The 20,558-nt window shown below is 40.2% G+C and overlaps 1 protein-coding gene across 1 annotated transcript in view; it reads left to right on the top strand.

Annotated features, from left to right (window-relative positions):
- Positions 1 to 20,278, top strand: part of SUPT3H (SPT3 homolog, SAGA and STAGA complex component) — a 540,189-nt gene extending 519,911 nt beyond the window's left edge. The window contains exon 12 of the mRNA XM_043591577.1: positions 20,138 to 20,278. Coding sequence (XP_043447512.1) covers positions 20,138 to 20,179 — 42 coding nt within the window. The 3' untranslated portion in view covers positions 20,180 to 20,278. The remainder of the gene's footprint in view (positions 1 to 20,137) is intronic.
- The last annotated feature ends 280 nt before the right edge of the window (positions 20,279 to 20,558 follow it).

Genomic DNA, 20,558 nt, shown 5'->3' with positions numbered 1-20,558 from the left:
CAAGTGTAGTTCTTACCTTTGCTCCTCTATAGGTAAGGTGTTTTTTTTCTCCTCTGGCATCTTTAAGTATTTTTTATTTCCTATAGTTTGTATATGATATGCCTAGGTTTTGTTTTGGTTTTTGGTTTTTTGGGAGGTTTGTTTGTGGAGGTTTTGTTTGTTTGTTTCGGAGAGGATGGGTATTATTCTGCTTGGTGTTCTCTAAGCTCCCTGGATCTGTGGTTTTGTGTCTGTCATTAGTTTGGGGAAGTTCTTAGTCATTATGTTTTCAGATATTTTTCTATTCCTTTTTCTTCTCCTTCTGGTATTCACGTTCTGCGTGTTACACTGTTTGTAGCTGTCCCACAGTTATTGGATATTCTGCTCTGTTTTTTTATAGTCTTTTTTAGTCTTTGCTCTTCAGTTTTGGAGGTTTCTAATGAGGTATCCTCATGCTCAGTTTCTTTCTTTAGCTGTATCCTTCTACTAACAAACCCATCAATGGCATTCTTTATTCCTAGTATAGTGTTTTCTATCTCTAGCATTTCTTTTTTATTCTTTCTTAGAATTTCCATCTCTTCGCTTACATTGCCAATCTGTTCTTGCATATTATCTACTTTATCCATTAAAGCCTTTAGCATCTTAATCATAGTTGCTTTAAATCCCTGGTCTCTTCATTCCAGCATGCCTGTCATAAATGGGTCTGTTTCTGATACTTGTTCTGTTTTGCCTTTCAGTATGCCTTCTCATTTTGTCTTAATAGCCAGGCATGATGTAGTGGGTAAAAGGAATGTTATAAATAGGCGTTTTTTAATGTGGTGGTAAAAAGGAGGGGGGAGAGAATCATCCTCTACTAGTATGATTATGTCTCAGTCTTTTAGCAAGCACGTGCCTCTGGATTGTGAACTTCACAAGTACTTCTTAATCTTTTCCTCTCCGACCACCCCCCTGTTAGATGGACAGGATGGCCACGGTAGGCTTAAGTTGGATATTTCCCTTTTCCCAGGTCAGTTAGACTCTGATAAAACCCCAGCAAGTTAGGGCTCTGGTTAAATAGTTTCTCTTCAGGGTAGATCTTGTTGGGAAGAATAGAATGCTCTGCCATGTTTCAGAATGTTTTTTTTTTCCCTCTCCCTGCCCAAAACATGAGATTTTTCTGTGATATTCACTGTGAGGACCTGGTAGGGCTCCAGGAGGTAAAACTCACAAAAGTGTGGTCCCTCTTCCCTGTCTCCCATGACTGAGTTCCCTTAGAGTGTTACCTCTCAGATTTGTCCACACGTGCTTCTAGCAATTTGTCCATCACAGTTCACGTTTCTCTACCCTGGCATTGGTCCCCATGGGGGTTTCTGCTTGCAGGTGTGTGCTTCGGTAAGTTGTGATTCTCTGTATTCTCCTGTCTGTCTTTCTGATTTTAGGAGAAGTGGTTTGCCCTGTGACCATACTTCTCTTTTGGATCTGAGTTGTTGATTTTCCAGTTTGTTCAGCTTTTAGGTATTGTCAGGACAGAATGGCAACTGCCAGGCTTTTTATTGCATGCCAGACCAGAACTGCAAGTCCTCAGATTCTTCCAGTTTAATATGAAGAGTTTATATCAGGCCCTAAAGCAGTGATTCAAAAGAATTGCTTGAATGCTTATGTAACATGAGCATTTCTTACCTGAATTTTGATAAACCCTTCAGTGGTAAATAGTGTGGGTTTAATATTTATTGTGGCCAGCCTAGCTTATAGACTGGCATTTGGGAATAAGATAAGTCAAGCCCTGTCTCCTCTGGGTCTCGCCGAGAACACGTCTCTGACCTGCTACCCATTCCCCTCCCCCCATCCCCAGCTCAGTTCTCAGCTGAGTATCTTTGCCTTCAGGAAGTCTCCTTGATCAGCAGCACCCACATGTACTGCCTTCTCGTGTGGTCCCCCTACACCCTCTTCTCATTCTGTAACTCTCATCATTTCTACCATGTCTCAGTCAATATGTCTCCTTCATTAGACTGTTCAACGTGAAGGGGAGGAACCACATCTGTGATCACTGTCGTATCCACTGCAACTCGCACTCTGTGTTGCTGAATAAATAAATGAATGATAGTAGGTTCATACAGAAATATGCAGGAGATATAGCTCAGGGGTAGCATTTGACTGCATACAGAAATATGCCTTCGCAGGTAGCTACCACATGTGGTTGATATTATTAACAACAGTGCCCTGATTATTCTCTCATAATTATATTGCTCATTGCCTTCAAAAATTTCTTAAGAACCTTAATTATAATTTATTTACCATTCTAAATTGGTATCGTGATCATTGGTAAACAGCTATTGCTATCCTTGTTCTTATCCCTTGTGTTACATTTTCTGATTTGGCAAGGGCCGTTGAGGCAGTATTTTCTTTTTCTTTTTATCTTGCATCATTGTTGAAGACTTTGAAAGTGCAGTTAAGTAACATTGCCACATAACCAAGATTGTAAAAAAAAAAAAGTATGTTAAACTATCTACCATAAATTTGCTATTAATTATGATTTTCAGTAACAGAATATTTGGATGTAAAATGTTTAGACACAACCAAACAATTTAACAGCATTGCTCTAGATGACTTGGATCCTCTTTTTCCGGCAAACAAGGCACTTGGCTTCACCAGTGCAAAAGTTTTTACTCCTGGCAGATAACAATAAAGAGAAGCCCAGAAACACTCCCCAGGGGAACTGAGAACTAATATCAGAATAACCATTTGCTTTGCAGCGTTGTTTATGGTTGAACTATTAAGGCCACTAATTTATTTATCTTAACAACTACTGCTGATGGTTATCTTGTGAAATGGTAAGTGTGTGGTCTGAGCCTAATTTTTAGGAGCTGAGCATATCCCGGCCCTGCTCTGATGGCAAACACATGTCAGCATTTCTCATTGTTGTCCAGAGGAAGCTAAGCTGTTTGCTAGTCAAATATATTCATTCAATAGATGATTATTTATTAAGCACCTACTTATTGGCCGTGCATCGGGTTATGCCCTCGATATACAGAGATAAATAAAATAGCAAGTTCCCTGCCTTCTGGAGGCTGTGAGTCCGTCAAGAGAAATGAGAATTAAGTGTTGTTAGACCTGAGCCCATCCCCCGCCCCCCCCCCCCCCCCCCCGCCCCGGCCAAGTGGAGATTTTGGTTACTAACTCCTGCCAGTGTGACACTGTTTACACATATACTTATGTGTGTTTGCAACTTGGAATAACTTCAGACATCTGTTTTTTTGATTGTTTGCACTATAAAATAGCTGAAGAAGAGCTTATTATTGGCATTAAATTATTATTAGCCATAGATGTGTTTATTTAGATGCATACAGTATCATAGAATAATTTATATGTAGAAATGATTTACTTTTAGTCCCCTATAAAATGACTAAAAATACCATTGGCGAAAAAACCTTTTCTCTGAAATACGATGTTGTTTGTATCAGCCACTTAATTATTTTGCTGCACAACAACAAAAATTGACACATCGCATATGTAAATCAATTAGCATGACTTGGACATTAGAAATTACAATTTTTGATAGCTACATTATAATTTAGAGATGTTCATATTCAGAACACTGAAATAACTTAGTAATCAGAATATGACATAGACTTAGAGAAAACCATGCATAAAATGACAAGTTCCTCAAGATTTATAGGCTCCCAGTTACTCGGAATAGAATGAGAGTTAAGGCTATGTCTTTTTCCCATTCTTCCAGCCAGAGAAGACCTCTTATTTAAAGGGCAGGGCTCCCTCCACTGTTCTTAAATCAAGGCTCTGCTGTCTGACGAACTGCCCTCCATGATTTTCACAGGGTATTTATAACATTGGGAAGTATACACAAAGAGGAAAATGTTTAATGAAGAGCTTTGCATGTTACGGTGCTATACATCATATGGTTCAATTTAGATGCTCTGAAATATCAGAGTCAGAATGAAATTATCAAGAGGGGAAAAGTCACATGGCATTGGTACAAACAAGATGTGCCTCTTTGTATTTATGTTTGCTAATGAAATTCAGCCATGGTTCCCACTTTGATTTTAAGAGTCCTAGACCACCATTCAGTTTTATTCATAGTAATTAAATCTCTTGCCCACACGCAGACACAAGGGCAGCAAGAAAAGGGGGCACATTTTATCTTTTAAAAAACTATTACATATTAAAACAAAACAGTATGTCTCTCAGGGCACAGTCCCCTCCTTAGTTAGGCAAGTGGAGGGCTTGGGAGAGGGCTTGCACTCTGAATCCAAAGACCCCACAGAGGGCAGGGCTGAATTTGGGCATCTGGGGGCAGTGGAATTTGAGACAACTTGATAGAGTCTCCAGTGTTGCTGCCAGAAGAAAGGTAGAAAAAGGCCAGATAGGAGCGCCTGGGTGGCGCAGTCGGTTAAGCGTCCGACTTCAGCCAGGTCACGATCTCGCGGTCCGTGAGTTCGAGCCCCGCGTCTGGCTCTGGGCTGATGGCTCAGAGCCTGTTTCCGATTCTGTGTCTCCCTCTCTCTCTGCCCTTCCCCCGTTCATGCTCTGTCTCTCTCTGTCCCAAAAATAAATAAACGTTGAAAAAAAAAAAACTTTTTTAAGAAAAAGGCCAGATAGAAGCACAATCTGTTTTTGCTGGTAAAACTTGGCAGTTGGGGGGGGGGGGGGGACAGAAAGGAGGGCTCACTTAGCAGTCTTGTGAAACAACATTTATACAAGAAATTCAGAGATGTACCTACCTTCCCACCCCAACTCAACCGACTATTTTAAGTCAAACACCTAGGCTAACTTAGTAAGGACTAACAAAAGTCTGGTTGCTTCTGGTTTGCTCCACTCCCTCCCCACCTTTTCCCTCCAGCAAAGCCAAGCCAGTGGCTGTAGGACCTCTGCCCTCTGTGCCCTTTTCATCGGTGTGCTGTGGGGAAGAGAACTTGGGAAACCCCAGGACCTTGGTAACCAGGGTAGCTCCTGTAGTGCACAAATCACCTAAAATGCAAAGGGTCTCCCCTGCACTTGGTTCATTGGGAGTTGGCGGGAGCTTGGGAAAGGGCGAATGCATGCTTCACGTCTTTTTATTGTCCTTTTTACTCCTGGATGTAACTCAAATTGGCCAACTCCAAACAGATCCAGGCAGGCCGTATCATTTGCTCAGGCTTAAATCAGACACTGAGCATAGTCTTAGTAAGACTTCTATCGGAATACATAGTATGTCACCCCCTGAAGGTCCCAAAGATGCATACCTTTGCCATAGAACCTTTCAACCATGTTTACCTTACTTATTTTGTTATTTCATCCATTTATCAAAATTATTATTTTGGGCACTTAGGGAAATTAAGTGATTCTCCAAGGGAGAGCTAATCGTGTAGCAGAAGAGCCAGAAGTAGACAGTAAAGCTCATAATGGCCTGCCTTGTTCTAACTACTCAGCTGTACTGTTTTAGACATCATTAAATCCCTCCCCACCTCCAACCCCCTTCTCAGTCCCTTCACTTTTGTTCTGCTCCCAAGGGCTCTTAATCCGGAAAAACACTTCTTTCCCTACATCTGTTTTCCCCATCAGGGTCAGGGAAGCTAAACACATAGCTCTGGGCAGAAGGAGAACCATCCATAACAAGCCCTAGACAGAGTCAGGAATCCTGGACTGACCAGTGATGAGTCTGTCTCTCTCTCTCTCTCTCTCTCTCTGTCGGCATTAGTTTTTTCATCTGTTAAATTAGGAATTGGACTAAAGGAGTTCACAAGATACTTTCCTATCCCAAAATTGTATTGTTCTTTGATTCTAGATATAAGCAAAGGGTTTTGTTCAGCTTGGTTTAGCAGGCTTTCCAAATTGCGTTTTCATTTTGGAATTAAACGTGGTGTGGCAGGCAGTCTGAAGGACTGTGCTCCTTAAAGTGGCATCCCATGGGGCGCCTGGGTGGCTCAGTCAGTTGAGCATCCGACTTCGGCTCAGATCATGATCTCTCTGTCAGTGAGTTCAAGTCCTGCATCGGGCTCTGTGCTGACGGCTCAGAACCTGGAGCCTGCTTCGGATTCTGTGTCTCCCTCTCTCTCTGTCCCTCCCCCACTTGTGCTGTCTCTTTCTGTCTCTCAAAAATAAATAATGTTAAAAAAAATTTTTTTTTTCTTAAAAGTGACATCCCAGCATCTGGGAAGGTAAAAAAAAAAAAAAAAAGATGACCCTCAAGTGAGAAATTTGAGAGATACAGCAGGTAACCTGCTGTTGTCTGGGTAAAAGGCAGACAACCTTAATATCTGTTTCTTCTATATTAAATTAAATTCCAGTATGAGAATTTCTATTGAGAAATATCATTTATGGGGCCCCAGGGTGGCTCAGTCAGTTAAGCATCCAACTCTTGATTTTGGCTCAGATCACGATCTCACGGTTCATGAGATCAAGCCCTGCATCAGACTCCACGCTGAGTTTGGAGCCTGCTTGGGATTCTCTCTCTCTCAAAATAAAATAAATAAATTTGGGGGCACCTGGGTGGCTCTGTCGGTTAAGTGTCCAACTTCAGCTCAGGGCACGATCTCATGGTTCATAGGTTCGAGCCCCACGTCAGGCTCTGTGCTGACAGCTCGGGAGACTGGAGCCTGCTTCGGATTCTGTGTCTCCCTCTCTCTCTGCCCCTCCCCTGCCCACACTCTGTCTTTCTCAAAAATAAACAAACATTTAAAAAATTTTTAATAGATAAATAAACTTAAAAAATATGCTATTCACTGTATAATCATGACAGATTCCAAAAGGGAGCCATTTATTGACAAAACCAAGTTGGAGTTCTATTGATAATACATTCGTCTACTCTACCTATATTTCCAGCCTTCACTATGCGTCCAAGTCAACTGGATTGTGTTTCAAGCGTTCTGAAGCCTAAACGCCATTCAGACCCATTGACTTGAAGACGAAGAGTTAGAGCATCTGTTATTTTTTAAAGTGATTTGGACATACAGTGTTGTTGTTTTTTGGTTTGTTATTTTTTGTGGGGGGGGGGGTTTTCTTGCCTTTTTTTTTTCTATTTTTGTTTTTTACTACATACTATTCTTAAAATTGGTTCAGAAAATAAGGACTAGTTGAGAATGCCTCCAAACTGAAGATGATTTAGATTCAAGTCCCATCTCTGCACTGGACTGTACCAGGCTGCTCTGCTTTAAATTAGAATTAAAATTTTAATTTACCCTTTAAGTGATGTTGAACAAGAGTTGAGTTTGTTAGGACTAAGGGCATATACATGTCTATCGTAATCTGGGTGGAATAAATTATGCCAGATTTCAGAGGTTTGGGGTTCTTTCGCTTCATGTAAGCCAGCGTGATATAATGAAAAGCGACACGCCCTGGGTTTGAAACCCTGAAACTACCGTTCACTAGTCATGTCACTTTAAAAAGGAGAATAATAAATAAGACTTTTATTTTACTAGTTGTGGTAAGGCTGGATTAGATATGGGCATGAAAGTGCTTCATAAACTATAAAACCACGTATCTCAGCATTTTTAAATCTTGTCCCCCTCCCTGCGTTAAGAAATATACAAAAACGCTTGCCCTTTTAAATGTTATTTGAAATTAAATATTGTGACAAAAAGCAAAAAATATAAATAAGAGGGCTGCCTTGTTTTTTCCTTCCTTCCCACCCTAAGGATGACCTGTTAATGCATTTTACTTGACCGTTAAACCTTTACCATTGAACTAGGAGCTAAGGGACAGCAAGGACCGTTCAATTTATCTTTGTATCCTTTGTACCAACACACACATAGTGGCTTATTAAGAACTCAATAAATATTTTGCTAAAATCAAATTAGGCAAATTGATAGGAATTCAAGCAACGGAACCAAAATCTTCTGTCATAGGCCTTTGAAGTGTGAAGTATATGTGAGTGAATTTGGGACCCACGACAATGAAATTCTTTTTTTTTTCTTTTTTTCCTTTATTGAGGAAATGTAATTTTCCTGTATTGAGGAATCCCTGGCAAAAGATAATCATATATAGTTAAAGTGTACATGATAATTTGATATACATTGTGGAGTGATTACCAAGGTCAAGATGCAGTTACTAGCACACGTATCACCTCATATAATTAACCCGTTTGCCTGTGTGTGTGTGTGTGTGTGTGTGTGTGTGTGTGTGCGCGGTTACAATGCTGAAGATCCACTCCCAAGCAACTTTCAAGGATACAATACCGTCTTACAACTGTAGCCACCATGCTGTACATTAGATCCTGAGAACTTATTCCTCTTATTGCTGAAAGTTTGTACCTTTGACCCACATCTCCTCATTTCCCTCTTCCCACAGTCCCTGGCAACCGCCATCCATTCTATTCTGTTCCTGCGAAATCAGCTTTTAGGGATACCGTATAGTATTTGTCTCTTTTTGTCTGGCTAATTTCACCTGGCATAATGCTCTTCAGGTTCACCCATGTTGTCAGACATGGCAAGATTTCCTTCTGTTTTATGAGTGAATAATATTCTGTTGTATTTCTGTACCACGTATTCTGGATCCGTTCATCCAGCAGAGAACTTGTAGGTTGTTTCCATATCTTGGCTATTGTGAATAATGCTGCAGTGAACATAGAGGTGCCGATATCTCTTTATGGTACTGACTTCATTTCCTTTAGGGTGTATACCCAACAGTGGGATTGCTGAGTCATTTGATAATTTTATTTTTAATATTTTGAACAATCGCCATACTGCTTTCCATAGGACTACCAATTTACGTTCCTACCGACAGTGTATAAGGGTTCCCCTTTCTTCATATCCTCACCGTTTGTTATCGCTTATCTTTTTGATAATAGCCATCCTGACAGTTGTGAGATGATATTCATTGTGGCTTTGGTTTGCATTTTTCTTATGATTAGTGATGTTGGGCACCTCTTGGCCATTTATCTGTTTTCATTGAAAAAAATGTCCTTTCAGGGCCTTTGCCCATTTTTAATTGGATTATTTGCTTTTTTGCTATTAAATTATATGAATTATTTTTACATTTTGGGTATTAACCCTTATCAGATACATGAGTTACAAATATTTCTCCCATTCTGTAGGTTGTCCTTACAGTGATTGTTTCCTTTGCTATGTAGAAGCTCTTTCTTTTGATATAGTCCACTTATTTATTTTAGCTTTTGTTGCCTTTGCTTTTGGTGTCTTATCCAAGAAATCATTTCCAAGACCACTGTCAAGGAGCTTACTCTCTGTGTTTACTTGTAGGAGTTTTACAGTCTCAGGTCTTACATTCAAGTTTTTAATCCATGTTGAGTTGATTTTTCTGTATGATTTTGTGTCTTGTGTAAAGTAGGGGACTATTTTTATTCTTTTGCACGTGGCTATACGTTTGTTAAAAAGACTGTCCTTTCCCCTAGTATATTCCTGGCTCTTTTGTCAAAAATTAATTGACCATATACATGTAGGTTTATTTCTGGGCTAGTTATTCTGTTCTATTGATCTGTGCCTGTTGTTTTTTTTTTTAAGTTTGTTTGTTTGTTTGTTTGTTTAGAGAGCATGAGTGGGGAGGGGCAAAGAGAGAGGGAAAGAGAGAATCCCAGGAAGGCTCCACACCAGCAGTGTGGATCACAACATGGGGCTTGAACTCATGAATCATGAGATCATGACCTGAGCCAAAACCAAAAGTCGGATGCTTAACGTACTAAGCCACCCATGCACCCTGATGTGTGTGTGTTTTTATGCCAGTACCATACTGTTCTGGTTATTATATTTTTGCAGTATAGTTTGACATCAGGAAATGTGATGCATCCAGCTTTGTTCTTCTTTCTCAAGATTGATTTGGCCATTAAGGGTCTTTTGTGATTCCGTATGAACTTTATATTTTTGCTTACATAAAAATATATTTGTTCATATTTTCTGTTTCTGTAAAAAAAGTACCATTGGAATTTAGATAGCATTGAATTGAATCTGTAGATTGCTTCAGGTAGTACAGACATTTTAACAATAATTCTCCCCGTCTAAAAATTCAAGGTATCTATTTGTTTGTGTCTTCTTCAGTTTCTTCACCAGTGTTTTATAGTTTTGAGGGTACAGGTCCTTCATCTCCTTGGTTAACTTTTTCCCAATTACTTTATTATATTTGATCCTATTGTAAATGTGATTGCTTTCTTAATTCCTCCTTTCAGATCATGGTTTGTGTATAGAAATAGAAACACAACTGATTTTTGCATGTTGATTGTGTATCCTACATGAATGAATTAATTTATAGTTTTATCAATTTTTTGGTGGCAATCTTTAGGGCTTTCTATGTATAAGATCATGTCTTCTGCAAATAGAGATAATTTTACTTTTGCCTTTCTGATTTGAGTGGCTTTTTTTTTCATGCCTAATTGCTGTGGCTAGGACTTTCACTACTCTGTTGGATGGAAGTGGCAAGGGTAGGCGTCCCTGCCTTATTCCTGATCTTAGAGGAAAGGCTCTTCACTTTTCACCATTAAGCATGATGTTAGCTATGAATTTGTCATATATGGCCTTTATTGTGTTGAGGTACATTCTTTGTAGACCTAATTTGTTGAGGGTCTTATCATGAAAGGATGCTGACTTTTGTCAAATGCTTCTTCTGCATCTTTTGAAACGATCACAGGATTTTTACTTTTATTAATGTGATATCTCATATTGATTGATTTGTATATGTTGAATCATCCTTGCATCCCAGGGGTAAACTTCACTTGATTATGGTGTATACTCCTTTTAATGTGCTATTGAATTAGGTTGGTAGTATTTTGTTGAAGGTTTTTGCATCTGTGTTCACCAGGGACATGGCCTGTGATTTATAATATGAAATGTGTATTTGATCTTCATCCCTGATTCTGGCACAGAGCTCCTAAATAAAGCCTTTGGAATTTCTCATGATGACAGCTATAAAGGTGTCCCTTGTTATGTCACTGAGATGACTTCAAGACTACACCTGAGGATGGAGGCTGGTTGCCAGTGGAGCCAGTCATGTGATTGGAGGGTTGGAACTTTCCATCCTACCCCAAAATCTCCAGGGAGGGAGGAGGGGTTGGAGATTGAGTTCAGTCACCAATGGCCATAGATTTAATCAATCATGTTTATGTAACAAAGCCCATAAAAAAAATATGGGGTTCAGAGAACTTCCATTTTAGTGAACACATAGAGATTCGGGGTGAATGGCACACTCAGAGAGGGAATGGAAGCTCCACACACTAACCTTGTACCTTGCTCTATGCATGTCTTTCATCTGACTGTTCCTGAACTATATACTTTGATAATAAACCAGAAATCTTGTAAGTAAAATGTTCTTCTGAGTTCTGTGAGCCACTCTAGCAAATTCATCAAACCCAAGGAGGGTGTCATTGAAACCTCTAGTCTATAGCGGCTCAGTCAGAAGCACAGGTGGTAACCTGGACTTGTGATTGGCGTCTACAATATGGGAGGCAAGGAGGTAGCCGTTTTGTAGGACTGAGCCCTTAACCTGTGGGATTTGATGCTCCTTCCAGCTCGATAGTGTCAGAATTAAGTTGAATTATAGGACACTGAACTAGTGTCCCAAGAATTGCTTGTTAGTGTGGGAAAAAAACCCACATCAGAATTGGTGACCAAAGCCTTAGCCTGTAATTTTCTTTTCTTGTAGTGCCCTTGTTTGGCTTTGGTATCAGGATAATGCTTGCCTTGTAAAGTGGGTTTTAAAGTGGTTCCTTCTCTTCAATTTTTGAGAGTTTGAGAAGGATTGGTATTAATTCTTTTTAAATGTTTGATAGAATTGACCGGTGAAGCCATCTAGTCCTGAGCTTTTCTTTGTTGGAAGACTGTGTATTACTGATTCAATCTCTTTGCTCATTATTATTTGATCCGTTCGGGTTTTCTATTCATTATTCAGTCTTGGTAAGTAGTGGGTTTCTAGGAATCTATCCATGTCTTCTCAGTTCTCTAATTTGTTTGCATATTCTTGTTCATGGTAGTCTCTGATGATCCCTTGTATTTTTGTGATATAAATTGTAATGTCTCTTTTTTATCTACATTTTCATTTATTTGAGTCATCTCTCTTTTTTTTAGTCCAGTTAAAGGTTTGTCAGTTTTCTTTATCGTTTCAGAAAACCATCTCTTAGTCTGGTTGATCTTATCTATTGTCTTTCTATTCATTTATTTTTGCTCTAATTTTTATTATTTCCTTCCTTCTGCTAACTTTGAGCTTGGTTTTTTCTTCTTTCTAGTTCCTTGAGGTATAAGATTAGGTGGTTTATTTTAAATCCTTCTTTTTTCATAATGCAGACATTTATTGCTATGAGCTTCTTTCTCAGAACTGTTTTCGCTGCATCCCATGTTTCCTTTTTGGTTTGTTGCACCATATTTCTTATTTCTCTTCTGATTTCTTTTTTGACCCACTGGTTGTTCAGAAGTGTGTTGTTTAATTTCTACAGATTTGTGAATTTTTCAGATCTCCTTCTGTTACTAATTTCTGATTTCATACCATTGTGCCCAGAAAAGGTACTCGATAAGATTTCAGTCTTCTTAAATCTTTAAAGCCTCGTTTTGTAACCTAACATATGATCTAGCCTGGAGAATGTTCCTTGTGCATTTGAGAATAATTTGTATTCTTCAGCTGTTGGATGGACTGTTCTCTGTATGTCTGTTAGGTCCATTGGTCTAAAGTATAGACCAGGTTCTTATTTCCGTATCGATATTAAATCTGGATGCTCTATCCATTCTTGAAAGTGGGATATTGAAGTTCCCTACTGTTTGGCATTGATGTGTTTTTATCTACAAATCTATTAATAATCATTTAATATATTTAGGTGCTCTGATATTGGGCGCATATTTCTTTATTATTATTATATGAATTGACCCCTTTATCATTATATAAGGACTTGTTTTTATCTCCAGTTACAGCTTTTGACCTAAAATCATTTTTTTTTTCCTGATACAAGACTGGCTACTCCTGTTCCCTTTTACTTTTCATTTGCATCTCTTTCACTCTCTTTCACTTGCAGCCCATTAGTGTCTTTTTTTTAATTTTTTTTTTAATATTTATTTATTTTTGAGGCAGAGAGAGACAGAGCATGAACGGGGGAGGGGCAGAGAGAGAGGGAGACACAGAATCTGAAGCAGGCTCCAGGCTCTGAGCCATCAGCCCAGAGCCTGACGCGGGGCTCGAACTCACGGACCGCGAGATCGTGACCTGAGCTGAAGTCGGACGCTTAACTGACTGAGCCACCCAGGCGCCCCTATTAGTGTCTTTAAAATGAATCTCTTGTAGGCAGCATAGAGTTGGGTCTTGTCTCTTTTTTTTTTTTTGTAAGTTTTTTAAATTTATTTATTTTGAAAGAGAGGGAGTGCAAGTGGGGAGTGGGCAGAGAGAGACATGGAGAGTGAGAGAATCCCAAACGGAGCTCCAACTCGTGAACTGTGAGATCATTACCTGAGCCAAAGGCAGACACTTAACCAACTGAGCCACCCAGGCGCCCAGGTCTTTCCTTTTTTAATCCATCCAAGCACCCTGTATCTGCTTATTGGAAAATTTAAACCATTTACATTTAGAATAATTAGTAATAGGTAAGGACTTACTACTGCCATGTTGCTAAATGTTTTCTGATTGTTTTGTAGTTCCTATTTTCCTTCCTTCCTATCTTACTATCTTCCTTAGAAAACTGGCATTTTTTTTTGTAGTGGTATGCTTTGATTTTTTTCTCTTCATTTGTACATTTTTTATAGGTTTCTCTTTGTGATTACTATGAGGCCTTCCTAGTACAGCTTGTAATAGTCCAAGTTGAAAACAACTTTCATTGCATGAAAAAAATTCTATATGTTTACTTGCCCCCCAGCTTTATGTTGTTGATGTCACAGTTTACATTTTTCGTATTGTGTACCCATTAACAAAATATTGTAGCTATAGTTATTTTTAACACTTTTGTCTTTTAATTTATATACTGGAGTCTAGTGATTTGCATACCACCATTGCAGTATTAGAGTATTTTGAATTTATAATTGCCTGTGTCAGTGAATTTAATACTTTCATGTTTTCATTAGCAACCTTTTGTTTCATCTTGAAGAACTCCTTTTAACATTTCTTATAAAGCATGTCCAGTGGTGATAAAAATACCTTAGCTTTTATTTGTCTGTAAAAGTCTTTATCTGTACCCAGGAACTACTTTCCTAGGTAAAGTATTCTTGATCAGAATCTTATGTTCTTTGACCACTTTGAATATATTATCTCACTCTCTCCTGGCCTAAAAGATTTCTTCTGAGAAATCTGCTGTTAACCTTATTAGGATTCCCTTGTGTGTGATGACTCTTTTTAAACTCTTGCTGCTCTCAAAATTCTCTCTTAATCTTTGATATTCAAGAGTTCGATTATATTGTCTCAGTGAAGATCTCTTTGTGTTGAATCTCTTTGAGGATCTTTGAGTTTCATGTATCTGGATGGCTGTCTCTCCCCAGATTTTGGAAGTTATCAGCCATTATTTCTTTGTTTTCTGACCTTTTCTCTACTTTGTCTAGGACTCCCATAGCATGAATATTGTTTCACTTAATGGTGTCCCATTATTCACATAGGTTTTCTTTGCTTTTTTTCATGTTTATTTCTTTTTTCAGCTCCAAATGGATAATATCAAGAGATCTGTCTTCATGTTCATGGATTCTTTCTTCTGCTTGATTGATTGAGCCTATTACTGAAGCTCTTCATTGCATTTTTTTTTCATTGCATTCACTTCATACCTCAGCTCTAAAAATTTTTTATGATTTCTCTTTGTTGAATTCATTTTGTTACTGCATTGCTTTCCTAAGTTCATTTTGTTGTCTGTCTGTGTTCTCTTGAATCTCACTGCACTTCCTTAAAACAGTTGTTTTGAATTCTTCAGGTAACTCATAGATCTCCATTTCTTTGGGGTTGGTAACTTGAAAATTATCAAGCACCTTTGGTAGTGTCATGTTTCCTTGTTGCTTCACGTCTCTTGTGACTTTGCATTAATGTTTGTTCATTTGAGAGAGGAGTCACCTCTTCCAGCCTTCCAGACTGACTTTGGTGGAGAAAGACTTTCAATTGAGAGTGGCTGTGAAGGCTCAGGCTGGGTAGGGTGCCATGTCTCTGATCCTGGAGGGGGCATAGAAGCATGATCCCTGTACATCTACATCAGCTGAGGCCAACATGGGCAAAGACTGTGGGTTCTTCTTTGACCAAGACTGCAGAAGTCCTGTAAGCAGGAGTAGTGTCTAGGGTTGTTGGGGTCCTAGGTGGCAGAGGCTGCAAGGGTCATCCTGTTCCTCTCTTTTTCCTGTAGGAGGAAGTTCTAGCCAAAGAGAATACCTGCTGGTACCAGGTCTGGTGAACTCGCACTTAGAGAAGCAGTGAAACCAGGGTCCTGGGGCACAGGTGCACCTGCTATGATAGTAGTCCCAGCGTCTGATGTGCACGCATATGCAGATCTCCTGAGGAATCAGGTCTGCATCTCTGGGGATCACCACAGTGATTTGGACCCCAGGATGGGGGATGCAGCAGTGGCACGGGCTGTGGGATGACAGGATGCACCAGTGTCTTGGACCCAGGGTAAGGGGTGCGGTGACAGCATGCCCTGGGGGATGGTGGGTCAGAGCCCTGACTTTGGCAGCAGGGAGCAGAGCAGCAGCAGCTTGGCCTCTGTGATGCCAGGCCAAAGCGGTGACTCAGGACCCAAGGTGGGTGGCACAGAGCTGTAGCCGTACAGCCACTGATGGCAAGTCAGTGCCATGACTTAGGAGCCAGAGGGTAGGACAGAAAACAGCAGCTACAGCATCACAGCCTAATGATAGCAGGTCAGAGCCACAACTTAGGACTCCAGGAGTCAGTCATAGAATAGCAGCAACTCAGGCCTAGTGATGGTTGTCAAAGCCATGACTTTGAACCCTGAAGGCAGGGCACAGAAAGCAATGGCATTTCCGGTTTCATAGATGGCAAGGTGCCGTGGCTTCCCAATCCCAGACAGTGGGGCACAACTGGGGCCCCTGGGGGCAGGTCTCACCACAACGGTAGCTCCAGACCTGGTGAGGAGACACAGCAGTGCAGAGCCCAGGCAACCCTTTAGTTGGGTTCATTGTTGGTGAAGACCGTGGGAGCACGCAGTAGCAATGTCTACGAATGTCCACGGCAATGAGGAGGATTAGTAGGATTCTCCTGCTCCTTTTCCTGTCAGGTGTAATCCCTCCAAAAGCGTTCCTCTTTGCACTGAGCTGCTCTGGACTGGGAGGTGGGGTGATGTAGGTAAAATGCTTCTTATGCTTTTCTGTAGAGCTTTGCTCAGTCGTTGAGCCCCACAGGATTTCTGCTGCTTCTTTGTTGTAATCTAGAGCTTTCCCAGAGCTGTTTTGTCTATTTATAGTTGTTTATTTATTTTTTTGTGTGGGGAGACAAGCTTTGGGACCTCCTTGGTAGCCATCTTGCTGATGTCAGTCCCTACAATGAACTTTCTGTTTTATTTTAGTTAAAGTTTGAGAAAGTGGGGTGCCTGGATGGCTCAGTTGGTTAAGCGGCCAACTTTGGCTCAGGCCATGATCTTGCTGTTCATGAGTTCAGACCCTGCATTGGGCTCTGTGTTGACAACCCGGAGCATAGGAGCCTGCTTCGGCTCCCTCTCTCTCTGCCCCTCCCCCACTCGCACTCTGTCTCTCTTTCTCTGTCTCTCTCTCTCAAAAATAAATAAACATTAAAAAAATTGTTTTAAACAAATAAGTAAAGTTTGAGAAAGCGGAAAAGAATCAGGAAAGCTAGTAGTGAATAAGTGTAAATCTACATTGGTGGAAGGGGTGGTTTTATCTACAGTTAAAGCTTTACTAATTAAGTTAATGGTGCAAATAACACACAGGCAGTTATATTCAACTAGGAGCCACAGGTATGTTTTGTAGCATGTTTATCTTTTGTTTAAAATAAATAATAATCATTTGCTTTTTAATGTTAGTTTGTATTCCTTAAAATGTATGATTTATGACAGCCCATAAAAAGGCAGAAATCAACCAGCCTAGGATTTAAATTTGTTTCTCGAGCTTGTCTGTATGCGGATTAAAAAAAGTCACATTTTAAAAACGAAAACTTACAAATTCATTTCCCCATCAACACCCAGTGCAGTAGGGAGAATGTGTCAGCCCACCCAGTTAGATTGAGGTTCTGTCAGTAGGCCATAATTTGAAGCTGAACGAATATATGAGTGTCAAAACTTGGGAGCTAATGTAATCCTCAATTTAAGGGAGGCGGGGGGAAAGCCTGTGAACTACAATTGGTCCTTTAAAATGAAAAACGAAATATCTTCGCTGTTAACTTTAGAGATGCCAGGATGTCTAGCATCTGAACGTCTAGCATGTGAATTTCAACAAATTCACATAGGAGCGACTAATAGTTGAGAACAGAGCTTTTTTCAATCAGAAATAAAGCTGCAGTGATATATAGGATGCAGAAACGGGGCTGTCGGGACGAAGTCCGATTCGTTTATACATTTTTAATAGCGGGGGAGGTGGTCCCAGCTATTTCCAGTCAAGGTCTGGGTTTTTACTGAGATACAGAACCAGGGTATCACTCATAGGATCTGACAGTAGAGAATAAGTAGAGTGCTTCATGAGAAATGTGGCCTCTGGAAGGCCCTCACCCCAAGCAGTGTTTAAATTTAGTTTCAACGTCCACAACACAAACAGAGAAATTCACAGTTGACACAAAGATGAGTTGTCTTCGCCCATCTTCCTTTAAAGTTGCTCGCCCTGGAAAGGTTGCCAGCTTGGGGATGTTCCCATAATCACCCTCCACAGACAACATACATCCTTTGTCCATCAGAAGGAAAAGGTGTGACTCTGGGTAGAGGGCCCTAGGGGATGGGTTTGCTGAACTTGCTCTTTGCTGATCACACACGTTTGTTTGCCCCTTCTCTATTGTAGAATTAGAATAGGAAGAACTTAGTCCGGAAATCTGGGACAGCCCTAAACTTTGGCTTTCTTATTAAACTTAGCTGCTCGAAGTCTCTGTGATTAAAAGTCTCTCGTCTTGTAATCATTTGCAAACAATAGTGATGAATCATCTGTGACGGTGAATTGATTTTTGGAAAGTAATCCTTTCAGTATGAGAGAGAACCATTTCCTGTTGGCCACCCTGGAAAGATTAAACTTGGTAATGTCTCAGGTGTGCACGGCCAAAACTCAGCCTGCTCCTGGGCCAAAACCTCTTTTTCAGGCAAGCCTCTCTTTAGCCATTTACCTTTACGAGGAATCCAGCTTTACTCCCAGGTCCATTTATCTCCATGTAAACCATCCCTGTGCTTTAAATATTATGTTATGTTGAAGGTTGTCACTGTGGTTGTAAAATTTAAAATATCAAGGTCAAGAACCTGAAAGTACTACTTTGGCATAAGCCTCTGGTAAGGCAACTGTGGTGGTAGGGGCTGTTTCAAGGCCTGAGGCTCCCCTGTCTGTGGTTGTGGGAAGACACTCTATCCGTCCCTGCAAGTTATTTGTGGCTCTCTGAGGAACTCATTTAACACTGTTCTCCGGTGCACAGACTGAGGAGGTAAAGTTGGAATTTTCTAGTCCTTGTCAGAACGTGTGCTTCAATCCAAAAGCGTCCAAGGGCACGGCAAGCCTGATGGTAAGTCAGGAACAAGCTCACAGAGAAAGCCCTGAGGAATGAAAGATAGAATGTGCCACTGTTTTCTCATCCTTGAAATGCTGATCTGGAGTGAGCTGTGGAGCCTCACAGCCAACCTATGAAATTTCAGCCAGCATTCCAAAGCCCGACGACCGTAGTAAATCCCGTATAAGCTGAATATTCGGAGGAAAGATGTTGAAGTTAATTGAATTTCATGATTAACAGAAAGTCACGCAGAAAACTAGTTTCACCTCACATCGGTGGAAGTCTTGCTAAAACGCTTGGTTCCACTTTTTTTCCTTTGGGTATAATTATAAATGTAATTTAACCATTTTTAGAATTAAACTCTCCAGCATCTCCATAACATTATTTTAGTCACAAAAACTTATTCTACATTTCCTATAACGTGGCTGTTGAAGGCAAAACAAAATCCCCGATACGAGATGTTGTCATTTTTCTGTTTTTCGGGACACAGGTTGTAGGAAAAAAATCCATCTCATTGAGGGTTATGAATTCTCTGAGTATGGCTGTTCCTAGTTTAAATAATGAAAAACATGGTGGTGAAAGGGATAATTTTATTCCTAAGTCCTGGATTTTAGTTCTGTTTCATTCTGGGTTTCATTATGAGACTCAAGACAAGTCACAGAGGCCCTGTGTAGTCCAACTCTTTAGCTCTGAACTGTAGAATATATCTCGCAGGAAGAAAAATCATTCAGTTTTACTTGATTTACTGGAATATATTATATTATTGCCTTTGGTATCCATTTTCCCATTTTCTTTTATGGGGATGTTTTATCCCATTATGAATATCCATACGTACATCTATATATACTTTATATATATTTTATATATAAAATTATGTAGGAGGGGTGCCTGGGTGGCTCAGCCAGTTAAGTGTCTGACTTCAGCTCAGGTCGTGATCTCACGGTCCGTGGGTTCGAGCCCCATGTCGGGCTCTGTGCTGACCGCTCAGAGCCTGGAGCCTGTTTCAGATTCTGTGTCTCCCTCTCTGCCCCTCCCCTATTCATGCTCTGCCTCTGTCTCTGTCTCAAGAATAAACATTAAAAAAAATTTTTTTTTAATAAAATTATGTAGGATTCGAGTTTTCTATAATGTCTCTAATGTACAGAACTCTTTAGAGATCACCATATTTCAGCAGGGAGGAAAGGCTTCTATTAGTGTCTGTTTCTAAGCTTTTCACTAAGACTATAAATTAGGCCTGGGAAGGCTATAATGAGTCAGTAATTTATAGACTATTAAGAGAGTTAATTAGAAGTGATTCTTGAGCATGTCCAATAGAGAACACATGTTTATAAAGGACAAACAGACTCAGCACAACATGTCTTTGACCTAACCAAACCCAATCAATTAACAAAATGGGATGTCTTACTTTGCGTATCTCCCACTCCCCGAAAATAGAATCCCTAACCACTTGTTAACCACACTGACTTTTTAATAGACCGAGTGGTGACTCTAGCCACCAGAAATGTTGCCACCAGAAATGTTCAGATTAAGCACCCTGTTCGATGGAAGCCAGCAGAGTCTACAAAACAGGAAGAAAGCTCTGCGTGTCGCGCTTTTGCCTCCTTTCCCGGTTTGACTTGATGTGATAATTCATTGCAGATTTCTTTCTCTTTGACAGAGTGCCTACCGCAGGAATGGGATGGCTTTTCTGGCCTGCTGACGGGACTTGTGACTGTAACAACAGGAAAGGCATGTTATATTAAGGTGATTTCTGTTCCCCTCTTTGGACAAAATAAAATACAAGTTTACCTTCTCTGTATCCTCAGGAGTGGGTTGGTTTGTTGTGACTATCAACTGGCTGACTCCGGCTCTTTTCCAGCCCCCTCAGTGCTCGGTCTTGTTTACTGGCTGGGCCGTTTAGCTAATTAATGGCAGGATGTTTGGGATAGTGTGTAGGTGGACAAGAATGCAGATCACACAATTTTGAAATTTTAATTTGGGATGGATTTACTGCCCTCAGCTCACATATCTTAAAGGCAGTGTCTTGTTTTCCCTCCAGTGTTTAGTCTGTGTTTTATGTGATGCATTTTGTAATCCAG

The sequence above is a fragment of the Prionailurus bengalensis genome, chromosome B2, assembly GCF_016509475.1.
Source record: "Prionailurus bengalensis isolate Pbe53 chromosome B2, Fcat_Pben_1.1_paternal_pri, whole genome shotgun sequence".
Classification (NCBI taxonomy): Eukaryota; Metazoa; Chordata; class Mammalia; order Carnivora; family Felidae; genus Prionailurus; species Prionailurus bengalensis.
Note: the sequence above shows the minus strand (reverse complement) of the source record. Positions and strands in the feature narration are given on the sequence as shown.